This window comes from Esox lucius, chromosome 17 (assembly GCF_011004845.1).
Source record: "Esox lucius isolate fEsoLuc1 chromosome 17, fEsoLuc1.pri, whole genome shotgun sequence".
NCBI classification, from domain to species: domain Eukaryota; kingdom Metazoa; phylum Chordata; class Actinopteri; order Esociformes; family Esocidae; genus Esox; species Esox lucius.
This window is the reverse complement of record NC_047585.1, coordinates 21,990,457-22,010,749: the sequence shown is the minus strand read 5'-3', so window position 1 is coordinate 22,010,749 and position 20,293 is coordinate 21,990,457. Positions and strand designations below refer to the sequence as shown.

Genomic DNA, 20,293 nt, shown 5'->3' with positions numbered 1-20,293 from the left:
TTTGCATGGTAGAGTTTTTACTTGCATTTGTGGATGCAGTAATGTACTGAGTTCACAGACAATGGTTTTCAGAAATACTCCTGAGCCCATGGATTGACGTCCACTACAGAATCGTGTCTGTTTTTAATGCAGTGCCGCCTGGGGGCCCAAAGATCACCGCCATCCAATATTGGTTTTCGACCTTGTCCTTTGCGTATAGACATTTCTCCGGATTCTCTGAATCTTTTATTGATTTTATGTACCGTAGATGATGAAATCCTCAAACTCTGCATTTTTAATGTTGAGAAATTGTATTGTTAAATTGTTGCACTATTTGCCTGCGCAGTCTTTCATGGAATGGTGAACCCCTCCCCATTTTGACTTCTGAAAAACGTATCCTCTCTGGCTAGCTCTTTTTATTCTCAATCATGTTACTGATCTGTTGCCAATTAACCTGGGTCCGGTTTCCCCATAACGTGGCACTTACAAAGGGTTAACGATGCAAGTAGCCTTAAGATGGATTTTGTTACGACGGACTTATGCCTGTATCCCAAATCATTGCGTACGTCGCTCAATATAAAGTGTGTTGTAAGTGCTATGTTACGGCCGTTTGGAATAGGATTAGGCCATGTTTCAGGTTTGGAATGGAATTAGGTCTTTTTAAATATAGCCTATTGCATTTTGATAGAACTTGATTACTTATCAGAAACATACACTCACCTAAAGGATTATTAGGAACACCATACTAATACTGTGTTTGACCCCTTTCGCCTTCAGAACTGCCTTAATTCTACGTGGCATTGATTCAACAAGGTGCTGAAAACATTCTTTAGAAATGTTGACCCATATTGATAGGATAGCATCTTGTAGTTGATGGAGATTTGTGGGATGCACATCCAGGGCACGAAGCTCCCGTTCCACCACATCCCAAAGATGCTCTATTGGGTTGAGATCTGATGACTGTGGGGGCCATTTCAGTAGTGAACTCGTTGTCATGTTCAAGAAACCAATTTGAAATGATTCAAGCTTTGTGACATGGTGCATTATCCTGCTGGAAGTAGCCATCAGAGGATGGGTACATGGTGGTCATAAAGGGATGGACATGGTCAGAAACAATGCTCAGGTAGGCCGTGGCCTTTAAACAATGCCCAATTGGCACTAAGTGTGCCAAGAAAACATCCCCCACACCATTACACCACCACCACCAGCCTGCACAGTGGTAACAAGGCATGATGGATCCATGTTCTCATTCTGTTCACGCCAAATTCTGACTCTACCATCTGAATGTCTCAACAGAAATCGAGACTCATCAGACCAGGCAACATTCTTCCAGTCTTCAACTGTCCAATTTTGGTGAGCTCGTGCAAATTGTAGCCTCTTTTTCCTATTTGTACCCGGTGGGGTCTTCTGCTGTTGTAGCCCATCCGCCTCAAGGTTGTGCGTGTTGTGGCTTCACAAATGCTTTGCTGCATACCTCGGTTGTAACGAGTGGTTATTTCAGTCAAAGTTGCTCTTCTATCAGCTTGAATCAGTCAGCCCATTCTCCTCTGACCTCTAGCATCAACAAGGCATTTTCGCCCACAGGACTGCCGCATACTGGATGTTTTTCCCTTTTCACACCATTCTTTGTAAACCCTAGAAATGGTTGTGTGTGAAAATCCCAGTAACTGAGCAGATTGTGAAATACTCAGACTGGCCCGCCTGGCACCAACAACCATGCCACGCTCAAAATTGCTTAAATTCTTTCCCATTCTGACATTCAGTTAGGAGTTCAGGAGATTGTCTTGACCAGGACCACACCCCTAAATGCATTGAAGCAACTGCCATGGGATTGGTTGATTAGATAATTGCATTAATGAGAAATTGAACAGGTGTTCCTAATAATCCTTTAGGTGAGTGTATACAGTGGATATAAAAAGTCTACACACCCCTGTTAAAATGCCAAGTTTTTGTGATGTAAAAGAATGAGACGGATAAATCATGTCAGAAGTTTTTCCACTTTTAATGTGACCTACAATGTGAACAGTTCAATTGAAAAACAAACTGAAATCTTCGAGGGGGAAAAATTAAAACCTTACAATAACCTGGTTTGATGTGTGTGCACCCTCTTATAAGTGGGGATGTGGCTGTGTTCACATTTAACCAATCACATTCAAACTCATGTTAAATAAGTCATTACACACCTACCATCATTTAAATTGACCCAGTTTAGTTTTTCTAGTAAGATTTTCCTGACATATTCGTAGTTGTATCTCAGAGCAAACGCCAAGGTCCGCAGAGAGCTTCCAAAGCATCAGAGGGATCTCATTGTTGAAGGATATCAGTCAGGAGAAGGGTACAAAATAATTTCCAAAGCATTAGATATACCTCATCATCAGGTGGAGAAAATATGGCACAACAGAGACATTACCAAGAACTGGACGTCCCTCCAAAATGTATGAAAAGACGAGACGAAAACTGGCCGGGGAGGCTTCTAAGAGGCCTACAGCAACATTAAAGGAACTGCAGGAATTTCTGGCAAGTACTGGCTGTGTGCTACATGTGTCAACAATCTCCCCTATTCTTCATATGAATGGGCTATGGGGTAGGGTGGCAAGACTGAAGCGTTTTCTTACAAAGAAAAACACCCAAGCCCGGCTGAACTTTGCAAAAACAAACATCAAGTCCCCCAAAAGCACGTGGGAAAATGTGTTATGGTCTGATGAAACCAAGGTTGAACACTTTGGCCATAATTCCAAAAGGTATATTTGGCGCAAAAACAATACTGCACATCACCCAAAGAATACCATACCCACAGTGAAGCATGGTGGTGGCAGCAGCATGCTTTGGGGCTGTTTTTCTTCAGCTGGAACCGGGGCCTTAGTCAGGGTGGAGGTAATTATGAACAGTTCCAAATACCAGGCAATTTTGGCACAAACCCTTCAGGCGCCCATTAGAAAGCTGAAAATGAAGAGGAAGTTCACCTTTCAGCACGACAATGATCCAAAGCACACATCCAAATCCAGAAGAGTGGGTAAATATTGCCACGTCAAAATGTGCCATGCTAATAGACTCCTAGACTCCTTAGTTTAAGGGTGTGCACACTTATGCAACCAGTTTATTCTGAGATTTCAGTTTGTTTTTCAAATGAATTGTTCACGTTATAGGTCACATTAAAGGTGGAAAAGGTTCTGACTTGATTTATCTTTGTCTCATTCTTTTACATCAAAAGAACCTGGCATGTTAACAGGGGTGTGTATAATTTTTATATACACTGTAATATTGCTGGCGATGTATTCTACCACTACTTAAGCACCAATAGGAAAATGTAAAACTCGAAGAAGCAGTGACATTTAGGGTGGACGAAACATTATGCCAAATAAATTGGCACACTTCAAAAAAGACATCCACTTTGTCATTATGGGGTATTGTGTGTAGACTGATGGTAAAAAGTATTTAGTCAGTTATAAAAAATGAATTCTATTCAATGTGGAGAAACAAAAATAGGGGGACATCTCTAAAAAACCACTCCCTATTTGCCAAAATCACTCTTTTCACCTGATGTTGATCCCCATCAGGCTGAAACTTTGTAAAGAAGAGCTAGTTATGTTTCAGTATTATACAGCACACTACATTTAGCTCAGCACTCCACATTATCACATTGTATTCTAATTGAGCTAGAACACTTATTATCCTTTAATGGTTATAATAAAAAAATTAAAATAAATATGTCCTTTATATCCTGTAACAATGTGGAGGACCCTCTTGAAGTCTGAGTGCACAGCCCATTCATTTGCACCATTCTAAGCTTCTAGATCATTACTGGATTTTAGTTTTGTCAATGGGACTAAGAGAACTGGTGTCGCCCAGACTAGGGGGAAAAAACAAACACAAAAGTAACCATGTTGTCATAATATATTCAGAACCTAGTTTGCATGGGAAGTATAAATGGGCTTTTAATTTTGATGGATGTGTTCATGTGCGCTGTTTGTAGCCACAGTATATCAGCCTGTTGGAAGGAGTGTGGAAGAGGGGTTTTCCTGCATCTGAATCAGTTCAGTTTGACTAGAATTTATTTTCTGTAAAGATTTGGAAATGCATGGTAGGCGTGAGTTTAACAAAGATCAGTTGCTTACAGTATAATTTGTCTGTATCCATGGAGGAATTATTTACATAAATGTTGGTGTGATTTCCAGGCACAACAAAGTAACCTTGTGCAAGTAGCTAGGAGCCTAGGCCGGGCTGTTCCTTTGTCCCCCCAACTCATCTTCACGCCTACGGCAACAGTGACTGCAGTCCAGTCTGAGAGCTCCACACAGTCCTCTGGACAACAGTCAACCTCCTCACAGGTACAGTATTATTTAAACACCACAAATACGGAGATGCTATAGTTACCTGGAACTGAACTAGAGTCCCTAAAAGTAACCATATTTAATAAATGGTGGATAAATACAAATGCATAATGTTTATAATATTGTTGTGATGACTAATGCAGTTTTAAGAAGTGTGAGTGGACCTCTCGTGCACCCCTCTTTTTGCCCCAGGCTTTATGTCATTGCCTCCATCCAGACCTCTTTGTCTTTTCAGGTCCAGAACCTGGCCATTCGTAGCCAGCAGGGGGCGACCACATCCTCCTCTCAGACACACAGCCTCCAGGCCCTCAGTCTAAAGCAGAGCCCTGTCTCCATCCAGCCTTCTCCTCTGATCAAGAACCCCAGTCAGGGGAGCCAGGGCACTGGGGTGAAGGGCAGCATGCCTGATGGCCCATTGGACAGGAGCAAGAAGGGGGAGAGCATGGTGACAGAGGTGCGCGCAATAAACATGAGTCGCAGCGTCACAGCCGTGAGTGGACAGCCCCATATGACTCCAGGTATGTATACAAACCTAGCTTCTGCAGACACAGGCTAGACAGTTTGTAATAATTTAAACTGAGCATTAGTCATGCCTTTCTGGAACACATCTCCAACGATTCACAAAAATGTTGCCCCTTTAGAAGCGTGCCCCTATTTTTATAGTTGGCTAATAATAGAGCGTTACTAATAAAGACTTATTTTAAAAGCTTTCTCTACTGTATGTGGCATGCCGAGGCCTTCACCCAAGAATCTCTTTTCACTACTACATGGAGAAACATGGACTATGTCTCTGGCTGGAATAGACAAACTGGTTTCTATGGAGGGCTATGTGCCACAGATTAGTCTATCTAGACAATTTAGCATGTGGGCAGCAGCTGGATGGTATTATCATAGAGAATGGCATTGTATATGCCAACAGTTGAACAGATTAATTCTGTGTATGAGAGTGTGTCTGTGCTACTACTGTATGGGTTACATTTTTGTGTTGTGCCATACACCAGATTGGATGGATTAACTGAGCGTGTGACTGCACAACTGTGTCTTTGTCTTACATTAAATAATGGATTCCGATTAAATGAAAGGGAGGATAAATCTAAAACCCTTGCTACATACACTCATAAAATTAACATGGGTTGCCATGGTAGTGGCCATGGGGGACAGACAGGTGCACCCTAGAGATATGAGAAGAAGTCTTTCAGTTTATAATGGATTAGACTTGGGGAAAATGAAATGAAACTGGGGTTGCTGCCTTGGGACTGGAGTGTATGGTTGGATAGTGGCTCCCACTCATTCTACTGTATATGCATGGGCATTGAATGGGTCATTCATTATGCATGGGACAGAATATTGTAATTTTGAAGAATTAAATATTTGAATGAAGCACAATTCCAATTTTGGAACTATCAAGGTCTGGGCCCATTATCTCAACCTCTAGCAAGAGAGCGCAAGAGAGACAACCGACGGGTGAGGGATGGGGTTAAGTTCCATGGCGCCAAGAGAAAGCCATAAAGAACAGCCATTTCACATGATAAAGGTGTCATGTCTTCAAAGATACCTTGCGTTAAATCATGTTCTAAAATCTAGATAACATTGACCAGGGTTGCCAGCACAGGAAACTGGGGGGAGAAGAATCCCCCTTTTGAATACCCATTTGGTTAGCTCAACCTTGAAACCCCCAAATATTATCATTTGATTTTCTCTATGAAGCGCAATGGAAATGTACATTTTTACACCGCTAAGCCAGTCTACCAAAGGAGATACTTCAACAACCTAATATGGCCTAAGGACAGAAGAAAATAATTGAGATTCTGGCGAGTCAAGTTCTTCCCCTCTGATCTCGACCATTTCTTTATGAAGCTTGCTTTGTGCATTGTCATGCTGAAACAGAAAAGGACCTTCCCCAAACAGTTGCCACAACGTTGGAAGCATTTTCTAAAATATTGTATGCCGTAGCGTTAAGATTCCTCTTACTGTAACTAAGGAGCCTGAACCATGAAAAACAGCCCCAGACCATTGTTCGTCTTCCAATCAAACTGTACAGTTGGCACTATACATTTGTGCGGGTAGTGTTTTCCTGGCATCTGCCAAACCTGGATTAATTTCATGGACTGTGAGATTGGGAGGTGTAATTTCATCACATTTCAGAGAACAGATTTCCACTTCTCCAGAGTCCAGTGGCGTCAAGGTTCACACCAATACAGCTGAGGCTTGGCATTGTGCATAGTGATCTTAGGCTTGTGTGTGGATGTTCGGCCATGGAAACCATTCCATTAAGCTCCTGATGAACTTATTTTGCTGACATTGCTTATAGAAGCAGTTTGGAACTCTGAGTGTTGCAACTGAGGACAGAGTTTTTATTTTTTTCATGCTACAAGCTCTTGGGGGTTTCCTTGTGTGAGCTTGTGGTGCCTATTTTACAGCTAAACTCTTGTTCCTTTAGATGTTTCCACTTTAAAATAAAGACCTATTGCAGTAGATCGGAGCAGCTCTAGCTCTTGAAATTTGACCTGTCTTGTTGGAAAGGTGTCATTCAATGTTCCTTCAAATACTTTGGGTTACTGAGCAAATGTCTGAGCATAAACGTGTGAAATGCTGCACAATTTTCATCATCCTGGTGAATGCTGAGGCTGTACCTCAGTTAGGCCTACACTGAACCCTAAGACTGTATGTCAATTACAGTGAAGACTGAGACCTATAACAGTGCCCTAGAAACAACCTGTAGAGAAAATCCTGTAGCTTATATAGAAATAGATTTTGATTTAAATGATGTAGATTACAAGGGCCTTTACGTGGTGTTCATGGCAAGCTGGTTATTACTGTTACCTCCAGAATCTGGTGGTTGGAGTGACAGCTACATTAGAATCTAGCAGGAGAAGTGAAAGCTACGTTTGGATTAGCAACAACTACTTTTGGGACACGTTTTAGCTTGACAAGCGCCACTTTCCTGAAAGTTGCGGAATCCCTATTTATTGGTAGAATTTTCTTTGTTACAATTGAAGTTACTATTTCCCAGAGATGGGGACAAGTCACACATGGTCAAGTCCAAGCAAGTCTCAAGTCTTAACCATCAAGTCTCGAGTCAAGTCTCAAGTCACAGTTCAGATAAATCAAGCAAGTCAAGTCAAGGGTTCACCCTAAGCAAGTCAAGTCGAGTCCTTATAAGTTTCAAGTCAAGTCACAGTACTAAAGAGATGAACACACACACACACTGTCCTCTGTTTCTGATGTGCGCTCGGTGCGAAGCTCGATTTCAAAATCAAATATTTTTCTCCTCCGCGGTACAATTTTTTGGGGGGATGAAGCGGAGGGATCTTGAATCAGCCTGAAGGGGTTGTATTCGCTATAACAACCGCCTCGCTATACCTTATCCCGCTTATTACATGGCTACCTACCAAATAAATCTATAATTTGACACAAAATATTGATTTCAAAAGGAATGTATTGATTTAAAAACGATTGTATTGCTTCCTCTAAAGAAAATAGTCTGTTTCGTCTCTGGTTAGAATCCTGCTGCGTCCATAGCAACACGCTGTTTTTCATGGCAACGGTCTGTTATCAAGAAATAACACGCATTCTGCACTGGAATTCAGCCAATCCATGTAATAAGGGCTAATAATAACAACCTTATAAACAAATTATTGTGACTGAAAAACTGCTTAATATGTAATTACGCTGTAATTATTCTTGTCTGTATGAGTAAAAAAAAAACTCTTCTAAATGTTTAGGTGCTAGTAATCACATCGGCGCCTCCATGTTAGCCTTTCATGCAGTAAAGTTAACTGTTATGGTGTAAGCACAATTCTTTTTAGTTTCCACACGCAGTCCACAAACACTTGAAAATGCGCACATTTAATACAGACATTATAGCCTACGTGTAATAATATACATGCCCGCTCATTTTAAGATGCCCATCAACATTAAAATTCAGGCTATGCCACTGTTATAGTCAAATTCCCTTACATCTATTTACCAGATGTATTCAGTAATGATAATGGTCACATTTCTAACAAGAAAAAAAAAAACAAAAAAACATAATATGCAACCAAGGCCAAATTATGACAAACAGAAAAGATTAATTCATTACATTAGTAATAATCGTTATAGATCTTAGTGAAACTGAATATAAAGAAATTACTTTCTTACCTTTTCTTGTGGTTCTTAAAATGACGAATGAAATTTGAGGTTGTTGCATATTTTGCATCTGGCAAATCTTTTTTTATTCACACGGTCCAGTTCAAAGTCCTTGTATCCAAACGATACTATTTGTGGAGCTCGACTAACGTTACTGTCTGCCATGTTTGGCACGGTTTGAATTGTGCAGCGTTAAACGCTGATTAGTGGTGCTGATGTCACAACATATAAAATAATTTTATTGCTGTTTGTTTATTATAAGTTCAAGTCATTGTCGAGTCTTCCACTTCAAGTCAAGTCAAGTCTCAAGTAACTTGTTCTCAAGTCAAAGTCAAGTCAAGTCATTTCCATACTTTAATCAAGCAAGTCACAAGTCCTGAAAATTGTGGCTTGAGTCAAGTCATGTGACTCGAGTCCCCCACCTCTAAAAACTTGTGTTGTTATATTAAGAGGCAGCATCTTGGGTCGTATTATTCATATGATCCAACAGACTTCTGCAAAAGTGTAATTCTGAAATGTGTAACAAGATGTGTTATTACTTAAACCAAAAATCCAGTGTAATTCCACACTTGGAATAACATCCTACAGGATGTTTTTTAATGACCTCTTATTTGTTAATACAGTTGTTAATGTTACATAATAAGAAGTGTCAACTTTAGGGAAATTGTTACCAACAAATCAGTACATTTTCTGAACACCAATCTACAGAATACTTTAATAACAATTCACATGTGATATATTATTTAAGACTACCACAGAAATAAGCCTAGTTCATTGTTGTCATCTAATTTAGTACTATAATATTATAATTATAATTTATATTATTATTGAGCCAAGGAAAGAGATGATCTTGTGTGAGCAGCAGTATGTCTGCTGCTTCTATAGGAGACAGGTGCTCATAGTCCACCATGAAATTGGGAGGGGCCTGTCTATCTGTCTGTCTGTACATACACCATATGCGATATCTGATGCCACCGGCTTGATTTTGACAAGCCACCTGTCAACTGGAAAGGGCACTAAATACCAAACAGGCATGTGTTCTGCACAGGTTGAGCGTTACCTGTGCACATGCCTGGGTCAAATTAACATACTGTCAGACACCACTGGCCCAATTTGGACTGAATTTGACTGAAGGTCTTTCCAGCACCGACGGGCCCAATGGCAGGCACTATAGTACTCAACAGTACACAGATCTGTAATTGTTAATCACACTGGTTGGCTTCATTGTTCTTTTCTTGAATATAATTTAGCTGGAAGCAGCTTGTTTGCTTGATTGATTGAAATGATGGGGCCCTACTGAAAAAGGTTAGGAACTCCTAGTGTAGGCTACAACTCTAATCAACTCATCACTTCCCCCTTAACAGACATAAGGTCTCCCAGCAGCACCATATGAGTACATCAGCAGAGCAGAACCAGAGCCTAATGGCCACTTTGCAGACTAAATTCACTGGTTTTGTCTCTTTATTTCCAGTCCTGCTGTCAACTGACTTTGAATTGTCCTTCTGATTTGACACATTGCTTTAAGTTTCTTTAAGCTAAATATCTGTTTTTGTTTATTCATACTATAGGATTTTCCTATTCTCTTTATAGTAATATAGGTGTACTTAAAGCAGTAGATGTTTGTCATGTTTCCTATGTTTTTCCTCTAAATGTTAAGACAGTATTTGTAAAGTGGTTTAAAGTAATGTGCGGGAGAGTTTCTAAACCAAAGCAGCAGCAACAGTAGTAGTACAGAGGATTGTGGAAACCCAGGGATTTTCCAGGGTGTGCAATATAAACCCCATTGGGAATGTGCACAGAGTACTTTCCTCAAGACTTCCTGAAACAACACACAGGCATGGGGGATTGGTAGCATAGTAGGGCCATATATTATGTGGGGGCTTGGTGCCTGAGTCATTCAATAATGAATCCCCCTTCCTCTTCTTCCAAGACTTTCTGTTATTCATTAAAGTGCTTGAGAAAGCTGTTGAGCAATAATTGCTGTTTCTTGTATTCACAGTGCAGTCATTGGGTAATCCATTCATCGACTTTAGGCAGGGGCTAGGCTTATCTGCTAAATTAATAGCCACTTTTATACAATGCTATGTCTTCTATTGATCCTCAACGAGAGCTGGGTGGTAGATACATCTTTACTATGCTATCATGTAATTCAGAGTATCTGTCCAGAGCTTTTATTATCCTTCTTTCTGAGAGGTGTCTTCACCTTATACTTAAGGAGACTATAGCTAATCACACACTGAAATTAAGTGGAATTTAGCCTGGTGAAAAAAATATTCCAGGATATCCTGTGGCATAAATATATAATGACATGCAACTTTCCTGGATGGAAATATCTCTTTTTTTCATGGACACATTATCGCTGAATAGAGAAACGTTCCTACCAGATGGAATGTATCCCACACAAAATATACCAAAGATGGGGAGTTCGCAAGGAATATTAATATATTCGGCATCAATTAAAATAGATCTAAATTGTTAATGTAACACACTTCCTATTTTTAGTGTATTACTGTATGATCATCTGAGTAAAGATACTGTAAGAAATGGTGGGGTTAATCATTAGACTTGTTAATACAGGTTAAAATACACTGAACAAAATTATAAATGAAACACTTTTGGTTTTGCCCCCATTTATCATGAGCTGAACTCAAGGATCTAAGACTTTCTCTATGTACACAAAATGCCTATTTCTCTCAAAAATTGTTCACAAATCTGTCTAAATCTATGCTAGTGAACACTTCTCCTTTGCCGAGATAATCCATCCACCTCACAGGTGTGGTATATTGCACAGGTGCATGATTATTGCACAGGTGTGACTTAGGCTGGCCACAAAGAAAGGCCACTCTAAAATGTGTAGTTCCATCACATCACACAGTTTTGAGGGAGCATGCAGTTGGCATGCTGACTGCAGGAATGTCCACCAGAGCTGTTGCCCGTGAATTGAATGTTAATTTCTCTACCATAACCTGACTCCAAAGACCATGTGTAACCACACCAGCCCAGACCTCCACATCCAGCATCTTCACCTCTGAGATCGTCTGAGACCAGCCACCCGAACAGCTGCTGCAACAATCGGTTTGCATAACCAAAGAATTTCTGCACAAACTCAGACACCGGCTCAGGGAAGCTCATCTGCATCCGGGTCATCCTGATCGGGGACTCGACCTGACTGCAGTTTGTCATCGTAACCGACTTGAGTGGGCAAATGCTCACATTCGATGGCATCTGGCACTTTGGAGAGGTGTTCTTTTCACGGATGAATCCCGGTTTTCACTGTACAGGGCAGATGGCAGACAGCGTGTATGGCACTGTGTGGGTGAGCGGTTTGCTGATGTCAACGTTGTGGATCGAGTGGCACGTGGTGGTGGTGGGGTTATGGTATGGGCAGGCGTGTGTTAAGGACAACGAACACAGGTGCATTTTATCAACGGCTTTTTGAATGCACAGAGATACTGTGACGAGATCCTGAGGCCCATTGTTGTGCCATTCATCCATGACCATCACCTCATGTTGCAGCATGATAGCAATCTGACAGATTTGGAGAGTTTTTGCTAATAAGAGTGGGCAAATATTGCCATGTCTAGATGTGCCATGCTAATAGACTCCTACCCAAAAAAGACTGAGTGCTGTAATAAAACCAAAAGGTGTTTCAACAAAGTATTAGTTTAAGGGTGTGCCCACTTAAGCAACCAGGTTATTGGGAATTTAAAATGTTTCCCCCTCAAAGATTTCAATTTGTTTTTCAATTGAATTGTTCATGTTATAGGTCATTAAATGTGGTAAAAGTTCTGACATGATTTATCTTTGTCTCATTCTTTTACATCACAAGAACCTGGCATTTTAACAGGGGTTTATAGACTTTTTATATCCACTGTACATGTACTGAATTAACTGTCTGAATTCATTTTTATTTCATATTCAAATTCTCAATTCTTGTTCCAGCATACACACAGATCCAGCCCCACCCCCTGGTCCAGCAGCATCAGCAGCAGCAGTTTGTGATCCAGCCGACCCAGGCTTCCCAGAGGACCCAGGGCCAGCTACTGCAGACTGCTTCCATCCAGCCCCACCTGCAACCTCCCTCGCTGATCCCTCAGTCCCCCAACCTGTCAGGCCCTGTCCCTGTACTGCCCAAGTCCACCTCTCACCACCAGTCTACACCCAGTCAGCAGGCAACCATCTTCCACTCCACTATCAGCCCGCATGCTATCCACTCTACTCTGACCCAGGCCAAAGCCCAGCCAGTACAGCTCACAGCCATCAACCTACAGATACAACCACCTACACAGGTGAGCACAAATGTAAAACATGTAAATAGAAATAGAGAATTATCACTCTTATACAATTTATAATTATATATTAAAGCCCCAGAATAATAAAATCCTAGTGCTAAGATTTGTATTAGATTTTATATTTCAAGAAATCTTCTATCAGAAGGAAAACTGTTGAACACAGTTTTCTTTCTGATAGAAAATATTTTCTTAGATCATTGTGCTGTTACATGAGGTTCGTTTCAGAATCATATTATATTAATAATGGCCAATTTAGAGGAAATACATGACAAAGCAGGACCATATAGAAATGTGGTCCCCATTTCAGGACAACATACACCGGTAAAGTGGGAGGTAATGTCACGTGATCAAAATACTGGTGCAGATGCGTACTGCAAAAGTTTTTAAAAAAATCACTTAACTGTTTTCTTTTTTTCTTATTACATTGTGGAATCCCAGGGTTCCGGATTGGTCCAGGACAGTAAAGGGCAGGACAAGCCCACGTCATTGGTTGTCAGAGAGAGGTGCACGATTTCCAGTGTACAGCAGCATTCCACCCCCCCGTTTAACCCAGCTCCACCACAAGCCACCAAGTCTACAGAACAACCTAAAATTGACCCAGATGCACCTGTCAATCAACCACAAGGTAGGAGGACTAAAAAATTGGTATTAATAATTGTGTAATAAATGTAAACAAGCTTTCACCATACCCTCTTAGCATCTCTTGTGGTAATTGACAAAAAGTTTGAGGCACTACAACAAGGTTAAGAATGTACAATGTTCAAATGGATAGAAACTTTTCAATTTATATATCATCTAAGTCGTAACTTTTATTGTGACTGGTAACAACATATGTGGTCTACAGCTTCCACATATTGGGTTGCTTCGCTGGTTCTGCTACTGGGAGCCTTGAATCTGTACACGGTATAATTAAATTCCAAAACCCTCTCAATTGAAGGTCTTGGGTCTTCCAGCTGGACAATAACCTCAAGTACACATCAGAAAGTCCAGAGTATGGCTAAGAATAGAACATTCCAGTGGAACATTCCATTACAGAGTAAGGCATTTTTGGCAAATATATTAGTGGAGGGCACTGTATATATGCAAGTCAAGTTCATTTAAATTGGTAAATATGAGCAAAACGGGCTGTGGAAAAAGAAATATTAGCTGCCCATCCTCTTGGTCTTTCATTCAAAATATTCACCAAATAATCAGTTTGGAAGAGTATCTATTTTGACCCCACGCACAGTGACAAGTATGGTCCGACTGGCCAAAAAATCTACAAGGATCACTACTGGAGAATTGCTGAAGTTAATTGGGTTTGGGGGTCAGAAAACCTCCAAAACTATGATTAGACGCCATCAAAATAACCATACGTTGCTTGAGAGGGATACCACAAAGAAGTATTTACTGTCATCAAACAAAAAACTCAAGCACCTAGAGTTTGCCCAATGTTACAGGGACTTTCAATCAGATCGGGTTCTATGGTCAGATGAGAACAAAATAATGCTCTTTGGAAGCTAACACCAGAGGTTGGTTTGGCATAGACAAAGAAAAGTACCCCATCACTGAGCACAGAATGAAGGTTTTGCCCCCCTTAACCTACACCCCTTAGGAAACCTGTGGGATTAGCTCGAGGAGGGTCCACAATCGTGGACCTCGGAATCTGAAGAATAGATTTTGTATGGAGGAATGGTCTCAGATCCCTTGTCACATGTTCTCCAAAACTCTTTACGCATTATAGGAGAAGACTGAGCTGTTAATCACTTACTTTAACATTAAGTACAAGTACATACACAAAGGTTGTGAGTCCAGAAAATTGTGTTGTTCTGGAGGTCTTCTACAAACCAATGTTTTTTCTGCAACTTCTAAAGTGACCGGCAACAACCTTGATTGCTTTAAAATAGTCACATGGATGTAAGAACCAGATATCAGAGTTATTAAACATGACAATTTTTTTCTCTTTTTGATTAAATGTATGTGAGCTTAATAGGTATTGTTACCCTATAAAAAGTGTTGGGATTTCTAAATTGTGAAACAAATATTAAAACAAAAGTGGGGAAATTGTACTTTAACATCATGGTAATTATTTGATTTAAAATCCAAATGTTTGACAGAGTGCAAAATAATTAGAAGTTACTGTCCCAGTGATTTCAGGGTGTACTGTATGCATTTTTACACAAGATCACACCCATGTGAAAGCCGTGGGCTGGATTCTAATCAATGCTACAGCAGGACATGTGCACTGGATGAGCAGTTTAGAGTACTGGACTTTCAGTTGAGTGTTATAGCCAATTGGCATGGCATTGCATGAGAAGGTGTCACCCTTTTACTATCATACAAGTTTGTGCTCTCCTAGGCTTTACCATCTCACTTAATATTTTTTGTTATTCATTAATTTAGTGTGCAGAATACATGAGCTTCATGATTTTGATCTTGCAAAAATACAATAGGGATTTGGAGCTTCCCTGCATAACCCCAGATATGCCTGAATGTTTCTAAAATTGCTTTGCAAGCACACCTAAATAGTGAATTGCTTTAATAAAAGTCGTAGCATATAAAGGGGCGGTTCTTGTATGCCAAGAGTTTCTCAGATTAACTTTAACCCTGTGAACTTCTGAAGATGAGATTATAGACATAGGAGCCAGACATTCATCTGTCCACATGAGCGAAGAGTCTTCATTTTCATATGTGGAAATTGAAGAGTTAGAGTCGAGTGCATGTATTTGGAGGAAAAGGAGGGCGGTACATTGTTGAAGTATTTAATTTCCTCAGCTCTATGCTGGCCGCTTTACCATTGAAGGACGAGAGTATCGGCTCAGTTTTGCCTGCTTTTCTTCAGTTGACTTAACTCAAAAAGAGGCTGGCGACATCTCGTGTATTGAATCGGATTAAAACATAAGGCAGCAGGCTGGGATAATTTTGGTGAGACCATTTTTATTTCAGTTTGGAAAAGGGTTAGCGGTTAGGGTTGTTAGTACTTAATTATTACATTGTCACACTGAATAGTCGCTGTTATCTACGTAGACGTGTGTTTTTTTGGAAACTACGCTGGTATTAATTAATTTTGACGCTCCTTGTCATATTTTCATACGGTCGTCATGTTACATAAGTACCTAATGACATACATCTACTGTCGCTTGGTAATGGAAATGTATACCACTGAGCACATTCGGTATGTGAATGATGTCTATATGGGAGAATCATAAAATACGAAGTTTCCTTCCAGAGATTTTCACACCAAACTGACTTTTTGCAGATAAAAAGTGGTCTTGACCTAAATTTGCTTAGGATGGGTTCGCTCAATACTCGTGTTTTTTGGAAAAATACATTGAAAGAATTGATCCCTTTACTTTTTCGACCGGTATTGTCATTGTAGCCTTATCTATTGTAGAGTACTGGGCTTCAGCAAATATCGTGTACAAAGTGCGGAAAGGGCGATATGTTATTAAACAAATAACTATTATACTGTAGCCATGCAGTAATAATGGGACAAGAATAAGACGCTCGATAATTACTGTATAGCGGCTGATCCTCGGCCACTATTCCACCATGAGAAGTTCATCATAATAAATTGCATGCTTTCCCTAATCGTAGTGGGACCACATAACATAATCATAGACTAACTCCATGTTTACTTGAATATTATGTATATTCTATTAATAGATTACTCTTTCATAAATTCATTTCCAACTGCGCTTCTGCGCATAATTAATTAATTTTGCGGACCTATCTGGGATCAGATGGGACCAGGAGCTTTCTGCAGTTTCGGTACATTTACAGAGCACGTTTTCTGCGTGTGTTTTCTCTAGCTTATTCGGGGTACTCGACTGGAGGATGTTCGTTTTATACATTTGGATCAAAACGGAATCTATGTCACCAATATCAATGTCATCACAGTATTCAACATAACAGAATCAACTGCTCGTTGTAGGGTATATCTTTCCAGCAAAAATGCACGGAGAGATTATCATACAACCCGGTTTCCAAAAATGTTGGGACGCTGTGTAAAATTTAAAGAAAAACAATGTATTGATTTGCAAATCACTTAAACTTTATATTTAATATATAATAGTACAAAGTGAGAAATGTTATTGTTTCCTGAAAAATATGCCCATTTTGATGCCAGCAACACGTTTCAGATACAGGGGCAACACAAGACTGGAAAAGTTGTGTAATGCAAAAAGAAACCTGGATGGAACATCTCACAGCTAATTAGGTTCATTGGCAACAGGTCAGAATAGGGTCACATGATTGGGTATAAAAAGCGCATCCCAGTGAGAATGAGTCTTTCAGAAGTAAATTTTGGGAGGGATTCACCAGTCACTCAGTGAAAGTCTGCACAGGCAAATAGAGCAACAATTTAAGAATAACATACATTTGCAAGGAGTTTGAGAATCTCATCTACGGTACATAATATCAATAAAAGATTCAGAGAATTCAGAGAAACGTCTGTAAACAAGGCTGAAATCCAATATTGGATGGCCGTGATCTTCAGGGCCACAGACTGCACTGCATTAAAAACAGACACGATTCTGTACTAGACATGACTGCATGGGCTCTGGAAACCATTCTGTTAACAAAGCATGTCGCTGCATCCACAAATGCAAGTTAAAACTCTATCATACAAAGAAGGAACCAGATATAAACAAGATCCTGAAACGCTACCGCCTTCTCTGGGCCTGAGCTAATTTAAGATGGACTGAGGTGAAGTGGAAAACTGTCTTTTGGTCTGACAAATAAAAAAAAAGCAATGCTTTTTGGGAATAATGGACGCCACGTCCTCCAGACTAGAGGTACCATCCTGCTTATATTCAGCGCACAGTTCAAAAGCCAGCATCTGTGATGGTATGGGGGTGCATTAGTGTACATGACTAGCACATCTGTGAAGGCACCATTAATGCTGAACAATATATATTGGTCAACATACTGTATGCTGCCATCCAGACAACATCTTTTTCAGGGAAGGCCTTGCTTATTTCAGCAAGACAATGCTATACCACATTCTGCAACGTATTACAACAGTATGGCTCCGTAGTAACTTGCCTGCAGTCCAGACCTGAAAAAATGAAAAATATGACAAAGGAGACCCCGAACTGTTGAGCAGCTGAAATCCTATATGAAGCTATAATGCGAATACATTTCACTTTCAAAACTACAGCAATTGCTTTCCTCAGTTCCCAAACACAGAGTATTGTTAAAAGAAGAGGTGATGCAGCACCGTGGTAAACACGCCCCTGTTTTTTGAAACATGTTGCTGGCATCAAATTAAATATGTATTTTTCCAAAAACAAAAAAACTTTGTACGATTTTCAATTAAAAATAGGTATAATTATAAATTATTTCATCATTCTGTTTTTATTAGCATTTTACGCAGCATCCCAACTTCTTTGAAAACAGGGTTGTAGAATATGCAGAGTACTGAGATCAATAACCTGGCAGACACTTTACTGTAGACTGAAACATGTTTGTGATATGAATGTACTTCAGTAGGCTACATAAATTACTGTAGAACTTCATAACAGTAGCACAATTTATTTAAAAAAATATTGTGTGCAAATGTGATCCACATCAATAGAATTAATGCAATGAGCTAACCTTTGATTTGTTTTTGGCAGGAGTCACTATTAACAAGCAGGTGGATGCTGCACCTGCGACCCCCCCACCAGCCATGACCTCTGGAAATAAGAACGAGGTGCCCACTGTGACAGGCAGCACTCCACAGAATGGAGAAAACAAGCCACCCCAGGCCATCGTCAAGCCCCAGGTCCTTACCCACGTCATTGAGGGTTTTGTCATCCAGGAGGGAGCAGAACCCTTCCCTGTAAGTGCCCTTTCCCCTGATACTCCTTAGCAGCTAGTAGTAAACAACATGCCACCATCTCAAGTGTGTGTTCCCACAGGGGCATTTCTCTATTAGCAACAAGGACAAACAATCATATGGGCCTCCCAGGTGGCTCAGCAGTTTAAGGTGCTTTTTTTATAGCTCCAAGCTGACTATAGCAGTTTAAATTTGAGTCTTGTGCCGATAGCTGAAAAGTGGGCGATGGAGGGCATCCTCAGCAGAAATGTCTTAGTGGTCTCATCGCCCTCTAGCGACTTTCCCAAGGGGTTTGGGTGCCTACAAAAAGTAAACTGATAACTGTACTGTGCTAAGCAATGACGACAGGCAATATCTTACTAACGTTTTAATTATCATAGATTATAGACAAATCATTATTAATTTGCCATTGTATGTGCATCGCTGTCATAGCCAGGAAAAGGGTGGCATCAAGCCTTTACACTGTCTTCTCCAGATTGAGCGGTTACCTGTGATGTGCAGCCCAAAGAAGCTGCATGAGCAGCTCTCCTCTGACCCAGATAAGACCCCTGTTAGTAACCCCACCAACACCACAGACTCAGAGACAGAGGATCTGACCCTGCAAGGTAAGTGAGATCATGGGACTGGGATTGATGAAGCCATCCTGTCTGGCAATCAACACAATAAAGGACTATCTACATGACAAAGTTTATACTAAGTATTTGTAATAGATGGTCTCCAATTAAATAATCTATTTATACACAGAACTAAAAGACCAAGAAGATACAGATTCCCCCAAACTGAGCTGTGAATTCTGTGGCTGGGTGGACTTTGCCTACAAATTCAAGGGGTCTAAACGGTTTTGTTCCATGGTGTGTGCAAAAAGGTAAGCAATATTTAATGGGCAATTTTTGACTAATACTTTCAACAATGGGGTGAAAGTGTTGTGATTAACCATTGTGATTTCTTTCGCTATGTTGGGACAGATATAATGTTGGTTGCACAAAACGAATTGGCCTTTTCCGTCCAGAGAGGAGCAAAACATCCAACCGCTGGCGCAGAAGGTCACACAATAGCAGCCGCCAGAATGTCGAGCCTAAAAAGCAGGCAAGATATTATCTTCTCCGCTGAAATCTGTTTTACTCTGACCTAACATGCTCTCTGGAGAGTAACACCAAAGCGAATTGTTGTGGGTTTGGTTTTTCAGAAGCTGTCCTCTACGTCTCAGCAAAACGAGGGGGGCTCAGTGTCTTCCCCTCTCCCCTCCCAACCCAGCCAGGAGGAGTCCAGCCCCTGCTCTGACATGTCCAGCTTTGAGGAGCCTCCTTCGCCTCTGTCAGCAGCCAGCTCAGGTGCCCCGGCACCCCTGGCTGTGTCACACCAGTCAGGGAGAGGCTCGGACCAAGAGGCCCCACGAAGTATAGAGCTGCCTCTCCTCTCTCAGCACTTCCTGCCCAATGACCCTACCAAGTGGAATGTGGAGGAAGTATACAAGTTCATACGCTCCCTACCAGGTTAGTCTCACCTACTTAGCAAGGCCCCAACCATAACTACAATGAAAAAAATAAGAAGGCCACATGCAGAATTTCAAATATTTAAAATTTGCAGTCCATATAAGGTATAAATAAATTATCTAATTAATGAATTAGGTCATAAGCAATGCATTTCACATTACTTGGAATACAGATACCTTAAAAGATAGGTGTGGAAAAGAACCAGTCAATCTCTGGTGTGACCACCATTTGCAAATTGCAGTCAGTGAGAAGTTCGATACTGGATAT

At 40.6% G+C, this 20,293-nt stretch overlaps 1 protein-coding gene across 10 annotated transcripts in view; it reads left to right on the top strand.

Moving 5' to 3' along the window:
* phc2b (polyhomeotic homolog 2b (Drosophila)) overlaps nt 1–20,293 on the top strand; it is a 58,906-nt gene that overhangs the window by 32,774 nt on the left and 5,839 nt on the right. For 9 of the 10 annotated variants that reach the window (XM_010901078.3, XM_020055523.2, XM_020055524.2 and 6 more), the window contains 9 exons: nt 4,155–4,307; nt 4,546–4,828; nt 12,384–12,730; nt 13,172–13,358; nt 18,331–18,536; nt 19,009–19,138; nt 19,278–19,398; nt 19,499–19,619; nt 19,720–20,026. In XM_010901078.3, the coding sequence (XP_010899380.2) occupies nt 4,155–4,307; nt 4,546–4,828; nt 12,384–12,730; nt 13,172–13,358; nt 18,331–18,536; nt 19,009–19,138; nt 19,278–19,398; nt 19,499–19,619; nt 19,720–20,026 (1,855 nt within the window). Of the gene's footprint in view, nt 1–1,275; nt 1,333–4,154; nt 4,308–4,545; nt 4,829–12,383; nt 12,731–13,171; nt 13,359–18,330; nt 18,537–19,008; nt 19,139–19,277; nt 19,399–19,498; nt 19,620–19,719; nt 20,027–20,293 lie in introns of all 10 variants that reach the window. The other variant, XM_013138324.3, reaches the window with a different exon arrangement.